This window comes from Chaetodon trifascialis, chromosome 13, assembly GCF_039877785.1.
Source record: "Chaetodon trifascialis isolate fChaTrf1 chromosome 13, fChaTrf1.hap1, whole genome shotgun sequence".
Taxonomy (NCBI): Eukaryota; Metazoa; Chordata; class Actinopteri; order Chaetodontiformes; family Chaetodontidae; genus Chaetodon; species Chaetodon trifascialis.
This window is the reverse complement of record NC_092068.1, coordinates 17,249,855-17,270,171: the sequence shown is the minus strand read 5'-3', so window position 1 is coordinate 17,270,171 and position 20,317 is coordinate 17,249,855. Positions and strand designations below refer to the sequence as shown.

The 20,317-nt window shown below is 42.1% G+C and overlaps 1 protein-coding gene across 1 annotated transcript; it reads left to right on the top strand.

Moving 5' to 3' along the window:
* Positions 1–787: 787 nt before the first annotated feature.
* sgms1a (sphingomyelin synthase 1a) lies at positions 788–19,977 on the top strand. Its single transcript, XM_070977158.1, has 6 exons — positions 788–903; positions 14,823–15,700; positions 15,782–15,899; positions 17,541–17,694; positions 18,532–18,698; positions 19,677–19,977. The coding sequence occupies exons 2-6, from the start codon at positions 15,087–15,089 to the stop codon at positions 19,851–19,853; spliced, it is 1,230 nt and encodes a 409-aa protein (XP_070833259.1). The 5' UTR covers positions 788–903; positions 14,823–15,086; the 3' UTR covers positions 19,854–19,977.
* The last annotated feature ends 340 nt before the right edge of the window (positions 19,978–20,317 follow it).

The window sequence follows — 20,317 nt, the reverse complement described above, 5'->3', positions numbered from 1 at the left end:
TTGGTGGCAGTCATGCTTTACATAGCAAAGAGGCTGTTTCAAATGAAACAGACTGTGTTTTAAGAGATTAATCAAGTGGATCAGCTGATCCCTGAAGGAGTCACATATCAGTTAAGCCTGATATGAAGTTGCCTGTAGAGACAGTGAATGTTCTGTCAGACTAAACAAACAAAAAAAATGTACTCATGGGTTATTCAAGATAAGCAATGCCAGCTCACTTGAAGCATGAAGAATGAAAGACAAATAAAATTAGTGTAAGTGAGCATTTGAATTTTCACCCCCTGAGCCTTGATGAAGCCCTCACATCAATACTTTGCATTGTAATTTCATGTTAGCTGTCTGATCTAGTGGTTTATTGAGCTAAACAATCGGTACTTTGAGTAATCTGAGATTTTAATTTTGCTGTGATGTCATTAATCCATTTGGTGTGCTCAACCCTTCACCAATAGACGGCTTCAGTTGAGTGAGGGGGGTCGGCTTGTGCTGTTCCAACGCTGCATTTTCTGCGTGGTTGTCACAGTAGCTGCATTCAAATGCTCCTCCTGTGCTCCGACGTCAGCGTTACCAATGTTTAATATGTATGATCGCGTATTGCTTTGCTAAATAAAGTGAATTAAATATGCTAAGATATACGTGGTCGATAGCGACATTTTTGTGTCAGGAAATCGAGTGTGTTGCTGCCACCCATTACACTGCATTCCGTCTTTTGTCGTCGTGCGACAGATCATTTCTGATTGTACTTGAAGATAGCACGGGTGACGGTGCGAAGGGAACTCCCCGCTTCTCCAGTCACAAACCGCCTATCTATGAAAACACAGGACAGACTTACAGAGGGATTCGTACCACATTGCGGTTAAGGCCACTACAATTTGAAGAGAAGTCCTTCAACATTTCGAAGACAAGGTAACTACATCACATTAGTCTCTTGTGGAAAGCAGACCTAGCTTACCGCTGAGCCCTCTCAGTGAGGTTATGTAGTTAACAGTCCAAGTCGTGGCAAGGTAACTGTTATTAGTTAATGTCTGATGCTGTGACACAAACTCTGAGTCAGACACTTGTAACAAACGTTATGTCGTGTCGGCATAAGATATTTGTCAGACCACTTTTTTTTTAAACATAGTTATTGCTAAACATACCGTTTCCTATGCTGTTGACGGCGCTTTGTTAGAATATTTCACCAGTTGACGAAAAACATTCACCGTTATCGTTAATTCTGATCCAGCGTGATTGGCAGGGAAGCTACTCTCAGTTAGCACCGTGTGGATTTAAATTCGAGCAAAAAGCTGAGCTGGGTAAAATATAGACCAGGACGTAAAATACAAACATTTTTCAGCCTTCCAATCTACAGTCATGTAGCTAACCGTTACAGCTAACCCCAAATCGCTCTACGAATACACGACCACAGTGGACGCTGAATTTTAGCTAGCGTGCTAGCTAGCTACACTACTGAAGACGCCAGCTTGCCTGTCTATTTTTAGGTGGTCAGACTATAAGCTCTTAAGCCACAATATACAGTGGCTGCCGAGGCCTTAATGTGAATGAAAGCAGTGTTTTTAGGACGTTAAAACCACCTGTGTCAACCATGATTTTGATGTAACGCTATTTCACAGGTGTGCCTACTACAGTGAATCGCCGAATAACGTTATATTCTCCGCTAAGCCAACCCTGGCTTTGTTTTTCTGGAAATATTAAGCTAGAGCTGTAATGTAGGCAAACATTTGTGTCTCTATTTCGCCCTGCGTCTCTCGACACGGTCGATTTGGGATCTGTTTTGCCTCGTGTATTCGTTAAAGAAGAGGGTGGTACGGGTGGCCTCATTTAGTGCTGTTTTCCTTGAAGTGTTACAGATACGTCCCTTCCCCTTTTGGAAAAAGAGGGTGCAAACGTGATCACAGATGTGTTTGCACAGTTGTGTCGCTGGAAAAAGACACATCAGCCCTGTTAGGAGGACCTGCTGTGCATGACTGCTAACTCAACATCCACTAAGGCCACAGTGCAACTCACTGGTCAGACAGATGAGCCCACAGAGACGGTGATCGAAATAAGCAGGGAGACGTCTGTGTGACGGAACTGGTGAGAAAGCAACTTTTGAACACTGTGACTGCAGTGAATGTCAAGGGGGGAATGTTAAATTGAGTAAATGGGGGTTGTTGTTAGCACAGCATCTGGTCCAATTGCAAAGCATGTCAGATTATCAACAACTGGAAACAATGAGTTTTCTGTAGGCAGAAGGCACAGCTCTGATTCAACCTTGGAAAACTGTCTCAGCTGACGGACAAACGTTTTCACCAATAGTAGCTTGAATCATCAACTTCCCCTGGCCTTGGAAAAAGTGCTTTCCTTTCACAGTTGTCTTAAGGGAATGCATACTGGTAAACTTTATTATGTCATAAAGTAATCTTCATAAAGTTTTATATTTGAATTCAAACATAACAAAGCGGTCTGTTTGTCTAATTCTGGGTTGAGCACACACTCCTGTTTCTCTGTGGAGGTGTTGTTATGGCCACAGGCTGCAGATTACTTAATGACATTAGAGCGAGGTGTAGTTTTTCTGAATGAAAACAGCGTGGCTTGCATGGATATGACTGATCAGTTAATCAGAGCTTCACATATATCATTCTATATTATTAGCATCCCTCTCATTAATGTTTGGACTCATCTGTATTCCCTGTTAGTGTCAGCTTGTGTAAATGTCTGATCTTGATTTTGGAGGCAAAATGTGAGAAACTGACTGTCAGGAAATTAGGACAGACACAGATGTCAAGAGGACAGGATGAGGGAGACAGACGAGACTCATGCAGCAACATGGAGACAAGGAGCGAGAGACAGCAACAGATAAGAGCAGATGGAGAGAGACAATAGGGAAGGAATGAGTGCACACAGTACAGGTTTTATTTTCTGTGCTGTGGTCTGTAAAGATACACTGTGAGCGTCAATTGAATATATTTTCGGTGTCCATAAAGGTGAGTTTGAGGTAGTGGTTAATTGCCTAAATACCTCAATAGCAATGGTTTGCTAACATTTAGAAGAAAGTATCAGCTCTGCAAGTATCATGACTCCTGTCAACTTGCTAAAGAGTTAAATCAATAATAAAAGAAAAATAGGCCACAAACTTTATTGAAACGAGATTCTCAATTCAAAATTTTACAATAGAATTGAGTTATGTTGCATATATGCACAGCAGTTTAAAGCTGCATTAGTATGGATATTCCTAACACTACAGAGAGCACCATAATTAAAATGATCTCACCTCACCTTTTTTTGGTGTAAGATGAGGTAAAAAAAACAAAGGGCCAAGATTGTATTCTACTCCATCCAGTTGACACAAATAGATTCATTAAAGGAGGTATATACGCTCAGTGGTCAGCATTAGATTCTAAAGAGTCCACATTGGGCCATTTGTCTTTTTTTTGTCTCCATCACACAGATACATGTATTGTTTTGTCTTGTATTTTTTTTTGACTGTCCCCTCCATAGATTTGAATGTAAACTAAGCACCTGTACTTACCATTGAATTGAGGCAAAATTACACGTCACTGCCAAGTCCAACAAAATTTGCATTGTCTGCCAATGTTTGTTTGCCTGACAAAGGCTGAATAAGATCACTGTTGGATCAAAGCTTTGCTCGCTAAAACATTGCTGTTGATACAGTGTGTAGGTCCATGGCAAATTCCTGCACCATTTTTTTTTTGTGTGTGTCACCTGTCAGTTTGTTTTTAAACAGGTTTCTCATCAAAATGGCTTCAGATGCCTAATGGGAAAATACTGTGTTCTGACATTCTGACACTGATGCACATTTGACTCTTGAAATGCATACTAGTCTTTTCTAAAATGATCACACATTCCCAAATGTGTGTGTCTGTGTATTTGAGCCTCAATAGTCATAACCAGGGAGTGATGCTATTGCCCAATGGCCTTGGCCTGTTTGTTATTCCAGCGCATGGCACTACAGTGTTTGTCCTAGCTAACAGCAGTTGACAATTTGATTTCCAGCATAGGTTTGCCTCCAGAGAAACAATATGCAATGGCTTCAATCTTGTTCTGCCATAATTAGAAACACATGAAGTTTTACTGCCACTCACATGATGTCCCAGTTTCCTGTGGCCTATAACTGCTTTTTGCTAATCTAGGCTAGTGGCGCTCTCATGTAGCCTATTTTGTGTTTTTTAGAAAAGAAATTCTGTCAAATTATGAGACTAAAATTTGATAATCCCTGTGGGACAGAAGGGCAGCGTTTAAGTCTTGAATGTCATTTTATTTGGCTCCTTGTGCTATTGTCTAGCCTGCATAAAACTGAGCTTGGTATCCCCCTGTCCTGACTTGTTCTGAGTAACGCTTTTCTCATCTTGCATTCCTGTGTGAAGTTTCTCTGGGTGTTTGATACACGTTATCAACGATACACCAGTGTGACTATAGTTTATGTAGCCTAATTACCATAGACCTGCTCCTGCCCTAATTTTTGCATGTTTTGCCCTATTTTAAATAGAAAATGAACATGATGCTATATTGAGGGTAGATGCTGTGACTTTGGCAGGCCAGTGTGTCATTTTGTGTCCACTACTGTCCTTGAAGGAAAGCCATGAATAGATTAAAACCAAATTATGTACACACAAAGTATAAAAGTAAAAGAGACACTGAATATATGATATAGCAAGGTCCAAGGGAGTCATGTGAGAGATAGTTTCTGTACTATCCTTTTTACTACAGCAACTTGAAACTCCACCCAACTCAATGTCTGCTAATAGTGTAATGTGCATCTTTGGTGTAGAAAAACTTTCCTATGCTCATGTGCAGTAGAGGAATCTTGTTGTTATGATTTTAACAGTCATTAGGAGGGTACTTGGCCTAATTTACTGTATTTCCATGTGAGGATGTTGAACATTGCTCAATTCTAGCCAATGGAAGTAAACTTTGTAACTATACATGAGAAGATAAGATGCAGTATGGTAATGTTGTCTGTGGTTTTGGGTGTTGCCCTGTCTGTAACTTGCCTAACCCCCTTTAAGCTTACTTTATGCTTCATGGTTTAAGAATGCAACAGTGTATATATTGTTTAAATAATTGAAGCAAAAAAAAAAAACAGTTGGAAACATTGACTGTACTTGAAGTCATATGTATTAAGTTTCCCTCTGAGAAATTTTAACATTATTACTGCAGTTATGTGAAGTTTTTGCTCGACAAGAAAGTGGCTTTTCGTACAGTGCCATGGAGCTTTGAGGTCATCAAATGTGATCATAAACGGGCTACAATGGATGGCATCTTCATCAAAGATTGCACACGTCAGAGAAACAAGAAAGCAAGGGCCAGAACTCGGTGTACTGTGCAAGTTCTTTCTCCTGAAATACGGCATATCGGTCTCAAAAAATTCCAAAGCACAGGCCATCAGTCAGTCATCAGGTGATGTTATGGTGTTTTAAATTGTATGGTTAACATTCAGTCCAGGAAGGACGTGCATTTTGTGAGCTGTGTTGTGTGAAAGAAAGTAAACCACAACATTCATGCAATGTGGAAGAAGAATTTTCTCGTGTCAGCTATGCAAGAACACAGCTAGGAAATGGCATGTTTCTGCTCAAACATGCAATGTCATTGCAGATCTGTTAGTCTGTCAGTCTTGTTGACAAAGACCTCTGCAGTCTGGACAGTTGATATATGAAAAGATGGGCTAAGTGCTGTGCTGCACAGTAATTACTCCCTGTTGATGACAAGTCCCCTGGGTGCTATCCCAGATATCATTTCTGATGTGTCTGCACCACGTGCAGCTGAACAGAGATGCTAGGAAAGTTATGCATTGGTGCTTGGGGGGCTGTGAAGGCCTGACATCCTACTAAGTGACTCAAAGCTGCAGGTGGTTTCCTCATTAGCAGGTAGCACCTACCAGTGTGGTTGTTGTTGTGCCATTCAGCTCAGCACCCCTGAGACTTCTTCCAGAGCCATCCATGTTCTCTGGTCTGTTAATTCACAGACTGCCTGGACATAGTATTGTTCTGTGATAGCAGAGTGGCTAAGGTCTGCATTATGAAGCACTTTTTGACCCGGAGTTTTATAGCATTTTAGAGTTTGTCCTCTTAATAACATGTAATGACAGATCAGCTTAATGGTTTTTGTAACACAGTTAAAAAATAAATAAATAAATAAATAAATAAATAAATAAAATGCTGCCTTTGCTTTAACTTCATCGATTTAGGAATGAATGATAAGGGGGTCCATGTATGGTCACTTGTTTGAAATTAAAAACAGACATTGCAAAAGAAAAGAACAACCCACATTTAATGGAAATATTTAAACCAACACGCTATGTCATGAAGTTATGACCGCAGCTCAGTGACACTTTAAAGGCCCTGCACTGAAAAGATATTTTTTTTTCATCCTATTTGGAATGCAAATTTTCATTCTTCCACTACAACTGTAGTTATCTGATAAAATTAGAAGCGTAATATTCCTATGTAGTAGGAGGATGTTATATAATACACGTTTTGGAGCCTCTGTAGTCAGCTGTTATGGCTAGCAGATTGATTATTCCCTGACAGAAAAAAGAAATATCAAGCCTCGTTGCCTGTGGCCGTACTTAACAGGAACTGTACTCAGTCAAGGCCATCATCAGATCTCAGTGTGAAATTTCTCCGTTTCATAGATTTTTCTTGCCCTTGATAGCTTGTGTGATAGTGCTACGACTTCTGTAAAAGCTTAACTATTGTCAAACCAAGACTGCTTTGATGTTTCTTGGAAATGGATTCTAAATGGAAATGGTTTCTACAATCTTACAGTATCACTGGCCTTCATTGTTCTTTTGTTTTAATAAATACTCAGAGTATAATCATATCGTTAATAAATTCACGTGAATGGTTTTGATCGGATTTATTGTGCGCTATAAACTCTTGTGATTTACAAGCAAGAAGAGCATCTAGACAGAAATTGAGGTTTTGTTTTATTGCTTATTGCTCAAAGTAAGAGGTAAAGGTTCACACAAGATGACAGTAAAATATCAAAGCACAATTAGAAAATTAAGAAATAACACATTTGAAATAAACCCAAGAAAATGATGATGATCTGAAACTCAGATTAAAGCAAGAAACGTGTCCTATCTTAGAGGTAGAAAATTCAAAGCCTTGACATTTAAACAGAAACTTTCTGCATGGTTAGTGGTAAAATGTTTTTGTGTGTGTCTTTGTGAGATTTAGGTGAGCTGACCCTTTTAATCTCTAAAATGCAGCACATTCCAGGCATGTTATTCATCTCCTGTGTGTTCACTCAAGCCAAACACTGTTTAATCATTTAGTCTGTCCCCCCCATACAGTTAAACGAAGATAGACAGATGCACTGAGGTAACTTAGCATCTTAGACGTTTATAGTGCTTAACCAAAGTTGCTTAAGGTCTATGAGGGATTTTCACGAAGGGTTTACTGATTATGAACGTGATTATGAAGAGTTTCTTACAAATAGCAGGAGGGGCCATAGCACCGTACTTCATAAAGCTTGGTGTGAGTACTGTATATTAACTCACGTTAACAATAGGACTGAACCACTGTGTAATGTACAACTGTGTACCGCATATATGGTTACTTCTAACTGTGCAGTCTTTCACTCAAACCACTGCTGACCCAGTTGTGTAAATACTGGCCTTGCATTGTCTTCCTGTGAGGTATTTGTATACCAGGTGTAAAGGGATACAGGTGAGAGTGTGGTGTTAACCCACCGTGAGTTTGTCTTACCAGGTAAAATACCTGTAAAGGGATACCACTCTTTGAAAAACAAGGACAACACCCTTAGGAGACAAGGCAGGGACATGGCAAAGCATTTCTTTTCAGAGCAGTTTCTTGAGGGGGGGGCTTTGGCTTTTATGTCACTGACATTGTTTGCTTGTTGTGCAAAGATAAATCAAATATGAGAAGCATTAGCAGCCTTCTTTCCATCAACCTGTTCATTGGAGTAATTGCGTTTAACGAGGGGTGGAACCACTTTTTTCCAAACGAGTTCAGACACAGCCAACATTGAACTCACATGGCTGATGAGCTATTGACAAATTCCTGAAGACCCCTCTCCATTTTTCTCTCGTAGATTTCCAAGGTGAGGTGAATTTAATGAATTCAAACTTTCTTAAATTTTGAATATTTTCATACTGAATTGCTGAAAATTTCTTCATCCACATGATTAGACGCTCTTTTGGATGACAAAATGCTGTACGTACTGCTGACGTTGCTCCTTCTTTGCCTAACTGCTCAAATGATGAGATGTTAATGCTGCGTTGCTGTAAAGTGGTAGCGTGTGGTTGTTTTGGAGTAGTTTTACAAGAACAATTATGAGTATATGAGCACAGCATTGGACTCGATACTGGTACCACTGTTGGTGCATCTCTATCAATTATTAGTTAATGATTATTTTTCTGTTGATTGACTGACCGACTAATAGTCAACTAATTCGTTGCAGTTCTGCCTCATTTGCTTACATACTGATCAACTCATGATCGACTGTGGTAGTTGATGGCAACTGGCAAAGCATGTGAAACATGGATGCTATATAAATGCAGTGAGTGACCCGCTCAATATCAGCTTATATCCGGCAAGACAAAATTGATACGGTTCTTATCATTATGCTGTCTTTACCTTTTCTGTTCTCTTGTAATCACATTTCTTTTTTCTCATTTCACAATAGCTGTACACAATAGCTTTGCAACTTTCCAGTTCATTTCGAATTTCTCTTGAGGATCAACCTCATGACCTGCAGAGCATACGTTTGGTTCAAGGGTCGCTGAATGACATTTAATATCTAGCCAAAGCTCTCCTTGCTGCTCTTTGCTTCTTGTTGCCTAGAAATTAGCTTAGCTTTGCATGTTGCTGACATCACTCTGCATTTATGGTGGGTTTCTTGGTGGAAACACTGGAACAGTTTGTGATTTGGTTCAGCAACCAGCTCAAGCACAGACATGTTGTTGTGAAAAGCCTTTATGATGACTCCTGGTGTTCACTGATTCTTATGTTACGTAAGAGGTGTACTGTGCTTGTCAGATATTAGCTACATTTTCCACATGATGTGGTAAGACCGGCAAGGCCAACTATAACATGCCTCAGGTTGACGTGTCTGCGTGTGCTTGTGTCTTGTGTGTTGAGGCTCTGTCACTGTATATCTGTCCTCACATCTCATTAATATTTATATATGTGTACCTCTGCCAATTTAATGGAAGCCATTCTTTCCAACCAGGTTTCAATTCTCACAAGTTGTAAGTGCTTTAAAGGCCAACAGCAACCAAAAAAGACATCACAGAATGAAACAAATGTGCAGGAATAGAGATACAGTGGGAGAAAGTACAATGAATAGGTGCTGGCTCCCGATCATGCAGGCAAGGAGGAGAATGTAGGAGGAGGCGGAAACTAAAAAACAGAGGGTGGTGACAGGTCAGAAAACAATGCTTCTTCCCTCTGAGGCCACTGCTGTTGAGCTGTTTAAGGACGAGGGAATTTAGGAACAGGAGTACTAGGTTGTGTCGCGCAGGTGCCCTCTACTGTGAAGCTCAAATTCAGATCAGCAGGGCAGGAATTACACCGTGCTGTGGACGCCCTGCTGTGTGGCCTAAATGCCCCTTCTGCCACAAGGCCAGTTTGGCATGCCCTGGTCATTGTGCCCCTTTTTCCCCATTTAAAACAACATTTGATGCAGCAAATAAGCAGGCTCACATGTCCCAGTGTCTCAGCAAAATCAACAGTAGGGCCAGATTTCCCCCACTCCATAAGCATGACACCTAAACTGCTAGTTAAACTCTGAACTCACCAGCAACTCATTCAGGAAACACCCTGTTTATTCCAAAGAAACCTTGTGTACATGCTTTTTAAACTACTTTCCTGAACACAAAGTGCTCGATGGTGTTATTAATGACTCCTGATGAACTTGAAAGCTCTGCATTCTCGTCGCCTTTTTTTAAGCTTCCTTTTTTACAAGTAACATTAACATCTATTCACCCAGAAAAAGCTGATCTTTCTCTGTATATGTCCTCCTCTCTCTGTCAGCTGCTGTGTTTAATGTTTAATGTCTAAGAAAGTGTTTTAAGTGCTCTTATGACCTCCGACTCAAATGCTAATAGTTGCATGGGTGTTGAAACTCGTTCAGACTAATCTTGATCACCTGATCACCCTCTGCCCATTTGTAGACTTTATCAGTAAGTTATATAATAGTGTAGTGAGTTGTCACAGCATTTTGTGGAAGTGGCAAACATTTAAATTACAGTTTTAATGGGGGGGGGGGGGGTACGTCCGGGTTGCTACTCACACAAGTAAATGTGTATTTATGGCACGTCGAGATGAAACTCAGAGCAGAGGCAGTTTGGCTTTAACATGGCTCTGTGTTGTTGTCATACTCAGTCTCACTCGCCTCTTCTCTGAAAGGCCGTTCAGAGCCGTTGTGAATGAGTCATTCAGCACCACCCTGGCTGCCTAAAGATGGGCTACGGATGCCGTATGTTTATGTTTGCGTCGCCTTGACATATTGTCGCTACTGGGTGGGATATTTTTCTGGTGATGTCACATGCACTTCCTTGTGCTAAATCGCTCACCCTCCCCCTGGCCGCACCAAACTCTCTGCAGGGAAAAAATTACCGCGCGGAGAGAAAAGTGCAGTTGCTTTAATGTTCATATGATACAGTCTTACATTTTCAAATCAATCACTTTCTCGAGTGGGCCCCGCTAATTTAGCTGTCTTACTCCTGGTGGTTTAACTTTATTAAAATAATACACCCTACTGTTTGTTTTTATATTTGTGGTAGCATTTCCGCTGGGTTAAGGTGTAGACAGCATGTAAGTGTAAAAAAAAAAAAAAAAAAGGGGGAAGTGGTGACATTAACTACCAAAAAGGTCTGATCTGGGCAGATAATGTGTCAGCTATGTTGCATCTTTGAATGCTGCTTCACCAAGATGTTTCCAGGGGTCTGTCTTTCTTTGACATGATGTTGATGATATTGATGTTTCTGTCATGTTCGGTGTCTGTTTCCTCCATGCTATGCTGATGCCGTGTTACCTGTTTAACAACAATTGATTATTCACTTAGAACAGAAGACTCCTCAACTAGTTTGAGGTTACATTCATTGACTTTAGATTCGAAACCCGGCATGGAAAGCAAGTGCTTTACCCATCAATCTGAACAAATAATATCACCATCATAATTTAATATGTACTGAGGTGCCTTGAGTCTGTTTTTGTCACTATTATTATCTACAAATCTATCAATTCAGCTGACTGCAAACTACAAACTTTTTGCAGCCTCTCCTCAAGCCCTTGGGAGGTGACTGTTGTATGCCGAAACGACTTTGGGTGTGGTAGCACTTTGAACTAAACTACTCACCTGTCAGCATACCTCCACTGTCTGCATGTGGAGCAGGGATGATAAAAGAGAAATATGTGCTCAGCGAACCTACACTGGGCAAATAATGATTCTAACAAATCGAAGTTAAGTGATGTTAAAATAATTACATGCCAGTTAAATTTCTCTGGGGAAGCACGTACAGTCACTTCAAGTGCAATTGACATGAATGCTGAATGTAGACACTGGGCTAAATTATTAGTGTTCTGTGTTATAACAAACAAGCCGTTCAATGTGAAACACAAGGTGGACCATTATAGCAACTTAAACAAACAAATGAGCGCAGCAAGACGGCAAATAAAGAAATGAAACCCAGGGTCCCTGCCAGATTTAAAGATTTGCCCATGTGAGCTGTAACAAACGCACACACATGCACCAAGATCTGCAAACACCTGCGCTGTGCTGAGAGTCATTCTAATAGCCATATTTGCATGATTAAAGGGAGAACATACATGACAGCAAAGGGAGGTGAAAACATATCACATAAACAGAATGGCATACAGGAAGAGAAGAAAAAAGGGGGGGGAGAAGGAATTACAAATATAACAATTGTATAATAAACCTTACATAGTTAGTTCTAAGTTTACAGTTTAGACATTATGCATGGAACAGGGAATGTGCAGCCAGATCAGTGAAACAAAATCAACACCTGAGACAGAGCATTAGAGCAAAACAAAGGTTCAAAGGGGGCGCCAATCCACATTGCAGCGACCCTTCACATGCTAAGTCTGCTATATTGCCTGTGAAAGCTCCCTCCTGTGTGCTGATCTATATGGATCTATAGCTGCTTTTATCACTTCAAGTGTGAACTCTGTTCCGCTGTATCAGCATTGTAGCGATTCAAAGTTCACCTTTGTGTGCCTGTGTGTGGTGATTTTTTTTATATTTATGGCGTCCAAAATGCTGAACCCCATAACTTAAATCATTAAATTTTAGAATGAAGACGTGGGTTCAGGTTACAGATAAAGTTAGAGTCAGGGTTTGGCAAGTAACGGTTATGGTTAGGGTCTAAGTCTACAGGAAATGAATGTAAGTCTATGTAATGTCCCAAGATAATGAAAAAAAAGCCACTTCTCTCAACACCTTAAACATCCTGAAATGAATGATGTCAGGGTTGGAAGTGGGAGCTTGGTTACAAAAATAAGTAAACATACAACAATAGAATTTCCTGCTCTGAAAATGAATTCTTCAACCTCGCCGCACCTAAGGACCTATCAGTGTGGCCTTTCTGGGGTGATGTCATATTTATTAAGGTTCTTATGGGAAACAAAAAGGCTTTCAAAGTCAAAGTCCTTTGTTTAAGGAGCAGCTTCGATGTTTTATCTTGTATCAAAATCCTCAGCATCGTAAGGCGGAAGCATTTCCAGACTTCCCTTTGTTTCTGTAGTTCTCTGTCCTCAAACAATACTCTCACTCTTGGTCAGATTTCCATCTGTTTTGCTTGTGGTGGACACATTTTTATCAAAGCCCCGCTGCTTGGTCATCAGGCGATGACATGAAATATGTGTTTTCCACAGCCTCGTGTTATGGCAGGGTCAGGTTACAGCCGATGGAAATAATTCAGTGCATACTGTACATAGTATGTACTCCAGGTACTTGTATTTTCTCCAGGTCCAGCACCGTCACACTCTTTCCGTCATTCCACTGCCAAAGTGGATATGAACATTCTCATGAAATGTTCATGTACAAATGACAAAAGCCCTCATATGCAGGATTTGTGGGATTTCTGAGACCACTGTATTCAGATACCTGACTAAATACAGGTTAGTGTATTAGTTTCAGGATTAGTTTGTTTTTCCCAGTCCAGTCGAGTGAGATTATTTCTTCACCAAACCGGCTGTAAGCTGATTCGCGGACCAAAGGTCTTCAGCACACAGCTGACGCCGCGACAGCTAATCTCTGATGGGTCCGAATTGTGCACTGTTAACACATTGATGCAACTGCTCGGTGTCTCTCTTTCTCCTTATTTCTACTAAATAGTGCTCTCCTCTGCACTCTCACACTATGTGAAGGTACACAGCTGGGTTGTCGTGTAGCTAAATGTTGCAATCAGGACTCTCACGCTGTGCTGTTTGCATGCTATCCATATGTTTGTTTTTACACTTGCTCTTTAATGTTTTCATGTTTCATTGGAATTGTGGTGTTGTTAGGTCAAACTGATCTCCAGACCTCAGCAGGAATAAATTGGATGCCAGGTGTTGTCAGGGTTGTAGATGACCCAGTGCGTAGCCCATTTCTTTGGCCCTGTTTTGCTGGCCTAAATGAACAGGCCTCTGAGCTGAGCCGAGGTGAGGCGAGGTACTGATGTGCAGTTTGTTGTCCTGCCAACCAGCCAGCCTGCCAGTGTGTTCAGCTGCTATCGGCCTTAGCTGAGCCGACTGAGCAGGGGACTGACTGCTGGCCAACCGTAGGGGTGGGGCCGTCTCAGCGCTGAGTGCTGACCTTCACTCAGATTTATGATTTCCTCCTTGCAGTCCGCTTCCCTCCCATCCTCCCTCTTTCCTCATATGCGTGCAATAGATCAGAACCTGCCTCCAGCTGCACCATGCACTCCCCTGAACACAAGGGGGCCACCCTGTGTCCACCGCCGACATCGCGGACTGTAAACAAACGCGCGGTATGCCGCAGACGTGTGAGTTCACCTCCTTGTTGACGCTGTGTCTTGGCTGTTGCTTGACACCTGGACGAGAAACACACACTGTGGAAAACAAAGTTAAAGCTGAGAAGTGAGATATGTGAAAGAGCTATGTTTAGCTGCTACACAGTGAATTAGACGAGTTTGTAGATGCTTTTGTTTCTCTTGGGTAGGAAATTGGTTAACTTGAATTTCATGGAAACTTGACTTGGCAGTCTACTTAAACAGTAGCAATAAAGATTTATCTGTTTGGCTATCTATTCTGCTTATCATGTAAATAATTAACCACTGGCTCCTTGTACATGTATTCTCTTCTCTTCCCAGCCATTACTTCCTTTTCCTTTCCTTTAGATCTGTTTACACTCTGTTGCCTATTAATAGCGGTTCTGAACCAGAAACCCATTCATGTGGGTATTTCAGAAGTGCCAGTGCATGCAGGACTTGTGAATGCTGACATTTGCTCTGTGGTGAAGGATAATGGATCATCTCCACTTGTATGTATAATCACGTTTGAAGGAGCACATCAGCTCTGAATGTTGCCACTGATGTATGACAATGTTTCCTGGCATTGAGGATTAAAGAAGAGAAACCTGTGGATCGATCAAGTCCTCCTTCTGTTGTGTATTATTGTTAAAGCTTTGGAATATGAATTATTCATTTCATATTTCATGTTTTTGAAATGGACCTTAAGTAGTTTCATGGGTGATTTTTCTCTATTATTAATTCAGAGCTTACACACTAGCTCTCCGGTCTGACCAGCCATTGTCCATGACTACATGCAGTACTGTTGTGAAAGTGGCTGTGGTTTTCATCACTGCATTCTGTTTTGTCTTTGCTTTAACAGAGGTGCAGTGTGTGGGGAAGAGCTGATGAGGTGAGGGCAGCCAGAGGAGGCCAGTGTGGTTCACCTGCCGCTAACCCTGAGTGGCCCTACTACCTACCCCCCCATCACTTCAAGAGGAGGCTGGGCTCCCTCCGGGTGCAAGAAAACACCATGTGCCAAAACTGGGGAGGACTTGCCGCTAACCCATAGACAGACAAACCTCTTTTGAACCTTCCCCTCTTGTCAGAGGACCCTCCTAATCCTCCACATTGCCTCCTGGTCAAGATGAAGAAGGTGGCAGCATGGTCAGCAGAGGACGTGTCCAATTGGCTGAGCAAAGAGGGGATGCTGGAGTACATAGATGCTCTCCGTCAGACGGACGGCCCTGCTCTGCTCAGGCTCACCGAGGAAGATTTCCAGATGCATCCCCTGTCGGTTGTGTCGTCTGATGGCGGGCAGCAGCTGTTGGAGCGACTGGAGACCCTGCGGATAGAGACTCATATCGAGGCTCACAAAAATGGCCATGCCAATGGGCACGCTGGTGGGTTACCTAACGGAACGAGCAAGCCTCAGAGGAATGGCACACTGGGGCTGAAGGACTTCAGGATGGAGATGGTCCACATCCCCATCCCTACTATTGAAAAGACACGCTCCTCGTTCCCTGCCGAGTGGGGGAAGACGGGCATAGCATTCATCTACGCAGTGGCGTGCTTTGTGACCACCACTGTCGTCATTTCAGTGGTCCACGAGAGAGTACCGCCAAAGGAGCATACCCCACCACTGCCTGACAAGTTCTTCGACCTGTTTGACAGGGTGGAGTGGGCCTTCTCCATCTGTGAGATTAATGGCATGCTGTTAGTGGGACTCTGGCTCATACAGTGGATTCTGCTCAAACACAGGTACAGCGTAGTTTAGTCACCCAAATATCTTTTAAAATCTGAATTGCATCTAAATGAAAGCTCTTTGTCTTTTTTCCCCAGGTCAATTATAGGGAGGCGGTTCTTTTTCATTGTGGGCACGCTCTATCTGTACCGGTGTATTACAATGTACATCACCACTCTGCCTGTTCCCGGGATGCACTTCAAATGCTCTCCAAAGGTATGATACATACACACTTTTATTTCCCGCACCATTGTAGTTTGGTTGAGCAAGAAAGGCTTCTTTGGTACTTCACTGCTGTCGGCACAATTGTGCTGAATGGGCAAATTCTGCAAAAATGAGATGTCTTTTGTAAGCTGAAAGCCTCTGAGTGCTCTCTGCTGACCACTGATTGGAAGATTTGTGCATGTCCGTGTTTTTGTGAGTAAGAGGAGCTCTGAGTGTTTGCTTCACTTTTTTTTGTAGTTCCTATAAGGTCACGTTGCAGTTGCTCTGCTAGGACAGCAGATTTATGTCCTTTCACTGAAAGCCACTGTGCAGCAGCAGCAGCAGCAGGGTGGGGGTCTGAGGGATTGACAGAGTACTGTTAAGAGCATAGACAAACTTATCAATTAACTTGCATCAGTTTTGGACATGTTCGCGATATTAACCATTCATTAGCTCAGGATCGATTCTGTTCAGGAATTTGACCGACCGTCTTATCTGCGGGGAAAAGCCAGCAACAGTCCTTCCTCTCTTGCATGAGTGTTGTTTTGATTCAGAGTCTCCACGGACAGGAGGGGCTGTTCACACACGGGTATGTTGTCATATGTATGAGAGAGAGGAGAGCAGGCTAAGGAGGGGCTGAGTGAATCATTGCTCGGCACACAGCTCGACAGTGAAAGAACATTTTGCCCATTTTAAATAGTAACAACAAGAAAGAAAAGAAAATATATGGCGGCCAATGCTGACATTGTGGCGGTTCGCCACAAATAAATCAATGTATGGGTAACACTGGTTTGGGAAAACTGCGCTCATCTGACATGCAACCAAGTGTCAGGCAGCTAAAGTTTCTGTTACAGATAAAGCCTGTGAGACCGTGAGTGTTGGGCAAATATGAGTCGAGTTCATCGTCATGGTTAAAAAAACAGAAGAAGCTTGAGCATAGCAGGCATGTACTGATCCGTGGCCTCCAGTGTTGAAATCAAACACGTGTTACACCCATCCACCACCCTCGACTGCCACACCCTTATGCTCTGTTCTATAAGTATGTTGCACTGCTTCCTTCTGTGGCAGCAAATGTGAACAATACTACAGGTTGTTTACATGAACAAATGACCAGTTTACATGGGTATTTGCGCTTTGTGCTGCTTTTCAATTCAATTCAGCAATACCGTTACTAATATGTCAGGGGAAGTATGGGGGGAGATCTTTGTGATACTCTAGATTTATCTGATGGATTAAGGGTTACTTCCCAGATAAGGATTTACAAAACATGTGGTATACCTCATACCGCATTACAATGCTTGTTAGTGCTGAGTGCTTCTTCACTCTGACAGAGGCTATTCTTCATGCAGTAAATTTGTGTTTTTGCCACGTTACAATGTTTTGTTAAGCATCGGGATACCTCTGTAACTGAGATCCTCCTGCAATGTTGTATTGTAAGAGAGAATTTGATGTGTTGTATGAAAAAAGTTGAGGAGTAAAATGAACACTGCTGTCTGGATTCATTCATGTTGTGCTGCTCTATTCTCTCTCTCTCCTCTGCATCCTGCTTTTACACATCATATATTTCATCAGCATGTACCGGTCATCTTATCAGTTATTGCACCTTTATTGATAATCTAAAGATGATGTAATGAATGGCTCTGTTTCTTTCAGCTTCTCGGGAACTGGGAGGCACAGATGAGGAGAATAATGAAGATGATCGCCGGTGGGGGCCTGTCAATCACGGGGTCCCACACAATGTGTGGAGATTATCTGTATAGTGGCCACACCGTCATGTTAACACTAACGTACCTCTTCATCAAAGAGTGTAAGTTCCACTGTGTCTTTACTAGAGTTTAAGAATGTACAGGACATACATGATTTTTTTTTTTTAGCTTCTTTGCGGCGTGTCATTGTGAAAACCACATCTGCTGTAATCTAATGCACACTTCCTTCAGGATGTCAGTTCAGATGTCAAAAGAAAGATACACATCAGAAATGGTGGCTGTGTTGTTAAACCATGTGCTTTTCAAGGCCGAGACCAAGCAGATGGGCACCCAAAGCACTACTTCAGTGCCACCTGCGTCTCCCTGATAAAGTGTAGTACTGCTCACCCTTTGCAACACTTCTCACCACAAAGCGTAGATGCAAAGGAAATGTAGAGAAAATGTTGCGCTATCCTCTGAAACATCAGGTCACATGTTGGTTTCAGCCTGTTCAGACATTGCTCTGTTACGTAACCGCATTTTCTGTTCCTCGTTTTGATTATCTCAAGTATTCGGTTTTTACACCCAGCGCTGTGCTCAAGGGTCAGAAGCAGGAGCATTTGAACTGCTTGGTCAAGCCATAGACGTTATTACATTTCTCATGCAGACTTTGAGTCAACAGTCCTCTGCTGGTGCAATGCTTTTCCACCAGAGTTGAGCCGACAAGCCTGATTGATACAGCAGTGACATCTAGTGGTGAAAAGGAGAATGGTTGGCTAATATTCCTGTAGAAAAGCCACCTTTGGAACTTTTCAGGCCAAAAACAGTGTTTCCTGACGACCTGTCTAGCTGTTAAACACAGTTCAGTCTCTTCTTTATAGTCGGTTGATCTGCTATAGACTGTCTAATGTGCGTCTCTGCTGTATTAACCCTGCTCGATTGCTATGTGTGACTGGCAGATTCCCCCAGGCGGCTCTGGTGGTACCACTGGCTTTGCTGGACCTTGAGTGCTGTAGGGATTTTCTGCATCCTTCTGGCACATGACCACTACACTGTGGATGTGGTGGTTGCATACTTCATCACTACACGCCTGTTTTGGTGGTACCACACGATGGCCAACCAGCAGGTGAGTGCAACACAAGTTAATGTTACTGAACTTGTACTTTAATTCACTCGTGCACAGGAACAAACTGGAACCTGTCTTTCAGTGAACATAGAGGATGGCATGTTGCAGATAGTATAAAGACTATCTGTACATTTTTTTTGTTAGCTGCTAAAGCACGAGTTGCAAAGCACATGCAGCACATTCCTTTGTTAGCAATCTGGAATGCTATCTTCTATGTATGGTTGGGCAACATGATGAAATACACTGTCAGACTTTATCATTATTTTTATAGTGAAGCAGCCATGTCCTTTAAACGAGTAGGTTTACATTTTTTTGGAAATGCGCTTAGTCACTATGTCGCTGAGATTTATATGACAAGATCACTGACACTCTCATATCGGTACGCTAAGTATGAAACCACAGCCAGAAGCTGGTTATCTTATCTTAAAGACAAGTAATTGACGGGCACATAACACCCCTGTTGTTTTTACAGTTTTGCTTTTGTATGGTTTGAGATAAGATGTGATAATTAGTGAGCTGTAAAAGAATTGGTAGCCAAGCCTTTGGCCAGAGGCAGCCAAGCGGTTTGTCCCCGACTCCAGTCTTCGTGCGAACAAAAGCTAACCTGCTGCTTACAGCTCAATTTACAGGCACAAGAGTCATATCAATCTTCTCAGTGAACTCTTTGCAATAGAGCAGAGAAGCTTATTTCCCCAAATGTTTATGGCTTCAGTGTGATGAAGTATCTTAGCCAAATCAACAGACAGTATTTCTTGCTTGTTGCTCTCAAGTGCAGCATTTTGGCTGTTCCACTCCCTGCTCTTATCTGTACGCGAGTCCACGCGAAAGGCTTTAGGAACCGAAAGCACAGCTGACACAATGTGAAATGCACAAGTCCCTGAATAACTATAATGGTAAATCTGAGTAATAATTTGAAGTAAATTGCTCAAACCAAAAATGAACCGGTAAAAATGAGCTGACTGTGTGTTTTGGTTGCAGTCGCTGAAGGAGACGTCGCAGAGCAACCCGTTCTCCCGCGTGTGGTGGTACAGACTGTTCCAATACTGTGAAGAGAACGTCAGCGGCACGGTCCCTCGAAACTACCAGCTGCCGCTGTCGTTGCGGGCGTTGCAGTGGAACCGCGGGGTGAAGTACAGCAAACTGGACCTCCAGTGACCCTCATCATTTCAAAGCAGGCGAGGACTATGACTTCCATAAGTGCTGTTCTTACCCATGGAAGATGGCACTGTTAAATGTAGCGCGCTGTCCTTTCACCTCTAGAAACAGACACATCCCTGTCCAAATGGGTAGCACTGTGACCCACCTAGTATTTTTTTTTCCTCGATATGTGTTGATATATATCTATATATATATATATATAGATATATATGTATAATAGAATTTTTGTTTTCTCTCGTCCTCTTTCTCTTCTGGTGTATTTGTCAACACAGAGCACTAATTTATATTTGTTTTGCGTCTTTTCTTCTTCGTGGGCCACATAACTGTTTCTGCTTTTGTAGCAGATCGATGAAATATCACCAAACTTCTCAAACTCAATCTGCTTTCTGGCCATAAGGACTCAATTCTTTTTTTTTTCTCCTCTGCACAAAACCATAGTTAATGTCTTCTTGTTCTTAGGA

Bases quoted from the DNA above. Each gene is read 5' to 3' on its own strand.
- sgms1a (XM_070977158.1), top strand. From the start codon at position 15,087: ATGAAGAAGGTGGCAGCATGGTCAGCAGAGGACGTGTCCAATTGGCTG. The intron at 15,701-15,781 runs GTACAGCGTAGT...TTTTTTCCCCAG, and splicing joins TGGATTCTGCTCAAACACAG to GTCAATTATAGGGAGGCGGT. The intron at 15,900-17,540 runs GTATGATACATA...TGTTTCTTTCAG, and splicing joins ACTTCAAATGCTCTCCAAAG to CTTCTCGGGAACTGGGAGGC.